The 9,176-nt window shown below is 40.3% G+C and overlaps 1 protein-coding gene across 1 annotated transcript in view; it reads left to right on the forward strand.

Moving 5' to 3' along the window:
• Positions 1 to 5,362, forward strand: part of LOC149469974 (guanylyl cyclase-activating protein 2) — a 53,436-nt gene extending 48,074 nt beyond the window's left edge. The window contains exon 4 of the mRNA XM_089668304.1: positions 1,129 to 5,362. Within this exon, the coding sequence (XP_089524430.1) occupies positions 1,129 to 1,256 (128 nt within the window). The 3' untranslated portion in view covers positions 1,257 to 5,362. The remainder of the gene's footprint in view (positions 1 to 1,128) is intronic.
• Positions 5,363 to 9,176: the final 3,814 nt, after the last annotated feature.

The following is a 9,176-nucleotide window of genomic DNA, read 5'->3' on the forward strand; positions in this document are numbered from 1 at the left end:
TTTCCCAGAAGAGTTGAAGCTGTTATAGCTGCAAAGGGTGGGCCAACTCAATATTAAACCCTACGGACCAAGACTGGGATGCCATTAACGTTCATGTGCATGTAAAGGCAGACATCCCAATACTTTTGGCAATATATTGTATATTGCAGTCTGCATACAATAAATAGGATAAGATAATAGGTTAGTTAATTGCTTTTCACATTATTTAACGAAAATCTGGTGATAGTAAAGCCAGCCATACATGGATTGAAATTCAGCTGGTTCAGCAGGCACCGGATGAATTTCGATTCAAGTATGGGCAGGCTGATTGTACTCAAGTCAATCCATCAATTGACTTGGGTACAACCAGCCTGTCAGATTTTTCTGCATGCGATTCCTGCTAGCGGCTACAATAATCATTGTATTCTGCTGGCCGGGAAGGCACCCTGTGCCCCCTTCTGAGAGAATATAATAGTGCTGTGGGAGGGATTCCCCCATCAACCTGTGGAGGAAAGAAAATCAATTAATCTATGGCCTGCTTTAGGTGGTAAATGTTTCCAGACAAAAAGACAGTATAGCTTAGGAGTTAACAAATCAATGCAGAATTCAGGAGCCACTAAGTTTAATTATGGGAGTCTACGGGTAGTGTTAAAGTGAATCCCCAGCCAAACACATTTTACTGTTGTTTGTGTCTCGATTTGAAAGATATTCCTTTGCTTCCTGTCCCAAACACACAAAACAATATGAGAGAAAATGAAGTTGTCACCGAAAAAAAAGATTACCGGAGATTTTCCCTAACTTTCTGTTGAGAATTCTAACAATTTTTATCTGCTCTTGCTTCCTAATCCAGTGACTAAGATCAATAGAACAATTAGCAAGAGTTAAAAACTCCAACTTAAACAAAGACAGCAATAAAACCAGATCAATATTTAGGAAAAAGGCCTAATTTAGGAAACTGAAAAGTTGAGTTGCTCTGCACAACCAGTTGTTTTTAGTAATTTGCTACTTGTTTATTGCCTGCCATAGACAATAGCCCTTTTTGTAGAAATATTTATACATCTGCCCTTAAATTTGTTGCACATCATATATAATTTTGTTCTGGTTTTGCTGTTGTGGTATATATTATTTTTTTAATGACTTTCTCCCCAGGCCAGCTATCTCTGGATGAGTTTATAGATGGTGCTCGCAAAGACAAGTGGGTGATGAAAATGCTCCAGATGGATGTCAGTCCAGGTAGCTGGATCAACGAGCAAAGAAGGAAGAGTGCTTTGTTTTAATGCTGAATGGCTCAAATGCTTCCAAGAGACCTGAAGAAATCCATTGAAAATGAACTTCTCAGCAAGGGATGGGAAATTAAGGTTTTGAAAGCAGGCATTCACTGTGACTGAGACCAGTAGAGTGGGTTCTTAATCAGAAATTGTAAGGTTTTTTTTGGATTCACAACTGCTGCTAGGAGTATTCCTTGCCTGTGTCATTGCAGAGTACAGAGCAACACTTAATGGGATACATCACTTCTGTGTGTAGCCAAATCTAGATGTGGGCTGCTGAACAATCTATCCACTGGCACCAAAGCCTAGGTTGGGGCTCAGCCTTCGTGAAGAGTTTCTGCTATTCCATTTTGTTTCCAGCAACTGTTTTCCAATTTGTACATTCAATGCGTGAATATCAGAACAATACTAATGATTTTGCATATGGTGATTTTGCATGTGATATGTAAGTGGATTTGACTCGTAAACAATATTTGGTTTCATAACTGACAAAATGTATAACTGGAGACAATGATTTGAAAGTTGCTTTTCAAACTATGCAGCTGAGTGGGTTATTTAAGGAATGGATGGAAAGTTAAAAGAGACATAACTAAATTGGCCACCGAACAATGTTAATGTTTTGTGTACGTTCTAGTGGGTCCAGTCACCAACTTGTAACTGACAACACTAGCATGTAGCTATACCCAGGGAGAGGCAAGTTTTGCCCTTCCCCTCTTCTGTAACTGTAACTTTTAATGCTTATGTTTATGCATATGATGCTTATTTTTATGAGCAACAGAGCCACAGTGAGCATGGTTTATGGTCAACGTATTCTTATGGAAAATTTAGAATGGGGATGTCTGCAGGACAATATGAATCACAGCTATGGTATGGGGATCTTCTGACGTTGATGTCACATTGAGGATCCTCCAGAATGTTATACTTGATACCTAATATACAGTTGTGACCAAAATTATTCAACCCCCAATGCTGTAAAGGGGTTTAGGGACTATAGTGTACATTTGGAATTGTATTCAGAATCAAATCCTACAAGGACGTTGTAACTACCCAAATGCAACTAAAATGACATCAATTGTTTATGTAATACAGTAGTAAATGGTTCTTATGTGGTTTCTTCATTGCCACAATTATTCAACCCCTTAAAGACTACCACTCTGAAGAACAGAGGTTCATACAGGTGCTTTCCATCAGGTATTGAAAACACCTGTGGATGTCACCGAGCAGCAATCAAGCATAATAAGCACCAATTAGGCAGCTTTAAAATGACTGTGATACTCAGCTCCTTCTAGACATTTACTGGTGTGGTTACAAACATGGTGAAGGCAAGAGAATGGTCCAGGAAGACAAGAGAAGAGGTGATTTCTCTTCACAGGAAGGGCAATGGCTATAAGAAGATTGCAAAGATGTTAAACATACCAAGAGACACCTTAGGAAGCATCATTCGCAAATTCAAGGCAAAGGGCACTGTTGAAACGCTACCTGGTCGTGGCAGAAAGAAGATGCTGACTTCGACTGCTGTGCGCTACCTGAAGCGTAGAGTGGAGAGAAGTCCCCGTGTGACTGCTGAGGAACTGAGAAAAGATTTGTCAGATGTGGGTACAGAAGTTTCAGCCCAGACAATAAGACGCACACTGCGTAATGAAGGCCTCCGTGCCAGAACTCCCAGGCGTACCCCCTTGCTGTCTCCAAAGAATAAGAAGAGTCGACTGCAGTATGCCAAAAGCCATGTGGACAAACCACAAAAGTTGTGGGATAGTGTTCTGTGGACTGATGAAACAAAATTAGAACTGTTTGGGCCCATGGATCAACGCTATGTTTGGAGGAGGAAGAACAAGGCCTATGATGAAAAGAACACCTTGCCTACTGTGAAGCATGGTGGAGGGTCAATCATGCTTTGGGGCTGTTTTGCTTCTGCAGGTACAGGGAAGCTTCAGCGTGTGCAAGGTACCATGAATTCTCTTCAGTACCAGGAGATATTGGATGGAAACGTGATGCAGTCCGTCACACACCTGAGGCTTGGGAGACGTTGGACCTTTCAACAGGACAATGATCCCAAGCATACCTCCAAGTCCACTAGAGCATGGTTGCAGAGGAAAGGCTGGAACATTTTGGAGTGGCCATCGCAGTCACCAGACTTAAATCCGATTGAGAACCTCTGGTGGGACTTAAAGAAAGCAGTTGCAGTGCGCAAGCCTAAGAATGTGACTGAACTGGAGGCCTTTGCCCATGAAGAATGGGCGAAGATACCCGTAGATCGCTGCAAGACACTTGTGTCAAGCTATGCTTCACGTTTAAAAGCTGTTATAACTGTAAAAGGATGCTGTACTAAGTACTAAGATTGAATGTCACTTGGGGGTTGAATAAAACTGATAATGCTGTGAGCACAGAAAAGACATTTGTGGTTATTTCATTATAACTGTTATGTTATATTTGTCTGACCTACAAGTGCCTCTTTAATGTAAATGTAAGCAAGATGACTGAATGATCAAAAGCAATGTCAAACTGGCCAAAACACTCAATTTCAGTGGGGGTTGAATAATTTTGGTCACAACTGTACATGTGCTGTATGTACATAATATTGTTCCCCTTTTATAGCTTTGCAGACTTGTTCAATGTAGGGCATTTTTCTTGTTTAAGGGACTTATTACCTGCATACAGTTGTGGAATCATTTCATAAACCGACCCAATAATCATCCATTTAATTCACTTGTGATGTCTCTGTGGTATGGTATACAAAGTCCATAATTTTCTGCTACCACAGAATTAATCCACAGACAAGTATAGCTAAAGGCAAACCTTTTTTTCTTTTTTGGTTACAGTGGAGAGGGATTAGAATAACTTGTCAGTTTTTATTTTTGTCTGTGCCCCCATTAGTGAGATTCACCCTCTATATTTTTATTATTAAAAATGAAATTAAAAGAAAATCCCAAATTTTGGGTTGACACAAAAACGGTAATAGAGAGAAATCTTCCAGTGAGGACACTAGTTATGGCGACACCCTGGAATCCCCTCACTGGAAGGATTTCTTCTCACTTCCTGTTTTAGTAATGTGACAAGAAGTGAAAGAAATCTCCCCTATGGGACACAGATGGCAAAAAAACTGACAGGCGTTATAACCCTCCCTTACTCTATCCAAAATGTACTCTTTCTTAAAATCTAGTGTTTATTAAAGTGGTTGTAAAGACAGAAGGTTTTTTATACACCTCTGCATAAAGGTAAAACACCTTCTATGATCAGCTCCCCCCAGCACCCCTAAATACCTGAGCCTAATCCTGATTCAACACTGTAGCCAAGTGCAGTGGCACTGCTCTCTCTCTCCCTCCTTACAGGGCATGGTGGCAGCAGCAGACGCAGACATAGACAACCCGGCTCGGGAATTGAGCCTGCACGAGTGTGACCACAGCAAGTGGCTTGATATGGGGGCACTCAGAAGGAAGGAAGAGCCAGCAGCACCAGCAAGAGACCCCAAAAGAGATGGATTGGGGCTGCTCTGTGCAAAACCACTGCACAGAGCAAGTAAGTTTAACATGTTTATTACTGAAAGAAAAATAATCAAATCTTTACAATCATTTTAAGTATCCCTTTATGTTGGTAATCTAATCTTGGGTACCCCTTGAATTTGGTACATTTATTATCAGTTCAACTACCAATACCTGTTTATACATTTTTAAAATATCTTTAAAAAGTTCTGATTGATTTTTACCTAAACAACTGATTATGTGATTTTGCTAAACTGTTTGATGAAGTCACAGTACTACAGTAGAAAAAGTAACCCCCTGGGGTGTACATGCTGAGAGCCTCTGTTTTTAGATACTAACATCAAGAAAAAAGCCAGTTGTCCCACTTGACATTTTCAGCCAACGGTAATTTTTCATTTTGTCATTTTAATGAAGAGATAAATAGGTGCTGCAGGTCACAGCACTGTCATCTTATTTCCTAATGAGTTAGTAGAACATAATAATAATTCAGTTTATGAACCTCTACTTTATGTGTGAGCAGACGACAGATCCAGATTACTGTTAGTTGAAGCATAACTTTATTGCATATTATGCAAAGTGTGTTGCAAACTGTATTCTGATCTCTTGTACAGAAATAAAGAAAATGTTTAACTTCAATTATTTCTAAGATGTCTTTTAATATTTCAGAGCACACAATCAGTGTAGTAACAATTATACCAACTATGCATAGATATCGCAAAAGAGAATTGTATAGTTATTTGAAAACAAAACATGAAACTGGATGCATGCCTATGATTGATGGTCAGTATGCATGACACAATACTTTATTCAGTAAAAAGTGAAACTTCTCATGAGAGAAACATTGAGGCTGCTATTATTGGACCTCTTCCTCTAAAAACACTGGTAACAAAACCATAAAGGGAAGAATTTCTTGGACGTTTAAGGTACCATCAAAATCAAATTAAAAAAAGTAGCTAAAAGTACAATTTGTATTGTATATATGTTACAAATAAGTAAAAGAATGCATATATGAGCAATGTACAGGTATTTGTTTACAATGCAAGTATTCCTTAGTTTAAACACCATCACAAATATATCTCCCATGTATCTCATTATTAAGGTTTAACACAAAGTACATTGTATGATAATATTAACTTTATCAAAAAAAATGTAATAAAGGAGTACATTGCTGAAATGTGTAATCATACTAAACATTAATATTGAATAAGTACAAACTATATTTTATTTATTAAAGGTGCAATCATAATAACACCATTGCTACCAGACACTTAGGCTCAGTTCATACATATGCAGTTTCCTTTTTGGCCGTTTTGCAGTGCTTTTCGCAGTTTGATTTGAGTCTTTCTACACGCGGCTTTGATGCATTTTTTTATGTGTTTTTACCGCGTTTTGCATTTTGTTCAGCTCTTTTTTTTTTCTAAAGTGAAATGTTTTTATTGTTGGGCAGAATAAAAATGCAAAACGTGCCAAAAACACAGCAAAAATGCACTAACCTGCATTTCAGCAGACTCTCCATTGAAATGTACTGTAGCAAAAATGCTGCTTTTTGCTTTTAGAAAAGTCCCTGACCCTTTCCAAAAACGCAGCAGCTCAAAAAAACACAGATGTGAACATGTTCCATAGAAAGCCATGTTAAATGGACTGCAGTGCGTTTCTGCAAACAGCACTAAAAAAAAGCGCATTGGTATGAACGGAGCCTTACTATGTTGCAAACCAACAAATCTATCATAGTTGTGATTATTATCATACTTCATGTTAAACCTATATAATGAAAAATATATTGGGAAGTTAATTGTGGTGGTGATCCAATTAAAGAATATTGCACGATCAGAAATTACCTGTACATTGCATGTACATGTTGTATAGGCATAATTGTAATTAATTTGTAGGATGTGGTGGTTTATTGTATACTTGTCAGCTTAATTTTCTTTCAGAATTTCTAAAAATGCTAGTTGCTGGGCTGTCATTCTGGTCCACTTGCTCTAATGCTTTAAGTTACTGACCTGGAACAATTATGCAGATCAGTACTTCTGACTTCTGTCTGACTTTCCTTATCTATATAGCTGACTTAGAAAGGCCAGAGGGTCAACAAAGAAGCAGGCACATTGCTATTTTGTAATGAGGCTATCAATGGCAGCCCTTATATTTCTTTTATGGAGGAATTTTATATTGTGAGCCAGTAAAAGTAAACACTTTTGGACTGGTGTGGTTTTGCTTTCTCCTATGGCATCTGGATATCATCTGCAGTATCGTACTGAGTTACTTACCAAAATCAAGATACTCTACATCAAAGACTTTTCTTTTTACAGTGGGATCAAATCATAATTCTCTGGACCCACTCACCCTGACCCTGTGGTCGGAAAGGAGGAGGTGTTGGTTTGCTTCTATCCCCACTCAGCACTTTTCAAGTCCTCCCTAACCCTCCCTATCTATTCTTCTCTTCTTTCGAGACTCACTGCATCCAGCTGTTTTCTCCCATTTCTCTTTGGATTGCAGTGATCTATCGACCTCCTGGACCCGTGTCCCGCTTTCTTGATGATTTCTCCATCTGGCTACCCTACTTTCTCTCCTCTGAACTACCCACTATCATTCTCGGAGATTTTAATATCCCCATTAATGTCAACAACCCAGCTACATCCCAACTCTTCAACCTAACCTCATCTTTTGCATTAGCACAATGTATACAGTCCTCCACTCACTCTGATGGGAATACATTAGACCTTGTTTTCTCCCATCTTTGCACTCCCTACAACCTCACAAACACACCATTTCCTCTCTCTGATCACAATCTCATCGCCTTCACAGTGTCCTCATCTTCAAACACTTATCCCTCCAAGCAGCAATTACCCGCAGAAACCTTCACAACTTGAACCCTGCTCCTTTCCACTCTGCAACTGACCAACTCTATGCCAGAATCTCTCCCCTGTCCTGCCCTCACCTGGCCACTACTGTCTACAACAGTTTGATTTCATCCACACTAGACTCACTTGCTCCTCTAACAACAAGAAGCATCAGGTCCTGACCGTTACAACCTTGGCAGACTGACGACACCAGAAATCTTAAACGACATAGTCGTGCGCTGGAGCGATTGTGGCGTAAAACCAAATCTCACCAAGCATTCACCCTAAAATGAAAATCTGCTTTCTTAACATACAATTCCTCCCTCCATGCTGCCAAACAAGCCTACTTTGTCACTCTCATCAATAGCTTAGCATCCAGTCTTCGTCGTCTCTTCTCTACTTTTAACTCTCTATTTTCTCCACCTTAACCTCCACCCAGCACCTCACTCACTGCTCACAAGATTGCAAATCATGAAAGCAAGATTGATGCAATTCGTAGGGGCATCGCCACTGCACAGACATCCATCTCACTTAGCATACCTTATACTAAACCTCCCTCAACACTTTCCTCTTTTGACCTTGCTACTCCTGAAGAGGTCACTAAGGTTTTCTCAGAAGCCCATCTCACTACCTGCCCCCTGGATCCTGTCCCCTTACAACTACTACAGTCACCCTCTTCTTTCATCCTATGCTCCCTCACTCACATCTTCAATCTCTCCCTCTAACGGTGCTTTCCCCTCCCCTCTAAAGCACACATCACTCCCATACTTAAAAAGCCCTCCCTGGACCCCACCAACATGAACAACTTAAGACCCATCTCCCTGCTCCCATTTACCTCTAAACTCTTAGAACACCTAGTCTACAATCACCTGAGCTCCTACCTCACTGACAACAACCTTCTTGACCCTTTACAGTCTAGGTTTTGCTCACTACTCTCCACTGAAACTGCCCTATTAAAACTCACTAATGATCTACTAACTGCTAAAACCAATGGCTACTACTCCATACTTTTACTACTCGACCTCTCTGCGGCGTTTGATATGGTTGACCATCTCCTCCTCCTCAAAAAAATCCACTCTCTTGGCCTCCGAGACTCTGCTCTCTCCTGGTTCTCCTCCTACCTATCGTAGCGCTCCTTCAGCGTTACTTATAACTCTGGCTCCTCCTCTTCACTCCCTCTTTTTGTAGGGGTCCCTCAAGGTTTCATCCCCTACTCTTCTCCATCTACACCTCCTCCCTTGGTCACTTGATAAACTCCCATGGCTTTAAGTAACATCTCTATGCTGATGACACACAAATCTATCTTTCTACCCCTCACCTCACCCCTTCAGTCTCCTCTCGCATTACTAACCTACTAAGCGACATATCGGCATGGATGTCACTTCACTTCCTCAAACTCAATCTTTCAAAAACTGAGCTCTTAGTATTCCCTCCAGCCCGTGCCCCCTCCCCTGACTTCTCCATCAAGATCAATAACACAATCATCTGTCCCTCTCCTCATGCCAGGGTACTAGGTGTAATCCTAGACTCCAATCTGTCCTTTCAGCCCCAAATCCAATCGCTGTCCAAATCTTTTAGACTTCACCTCTGCAACATCTCCAAGATATGCC

This window comes from Staurois parvus, unplaced genomic scaffold, assembly GCF_062004578.1.
Source record: "Staurois parvus isolate SC_StPar_1 unplaced genomic scaffold, SC_StPar_1.0 ptg000056l, whole genome shotgun sequence".
NCBI classification, from domain to species: domain Eukaryota; kingdom Metazoa; phylum Chordata; class Amphibia; order Anura; family Ranidae; genus Staurois; species Staurois parvus.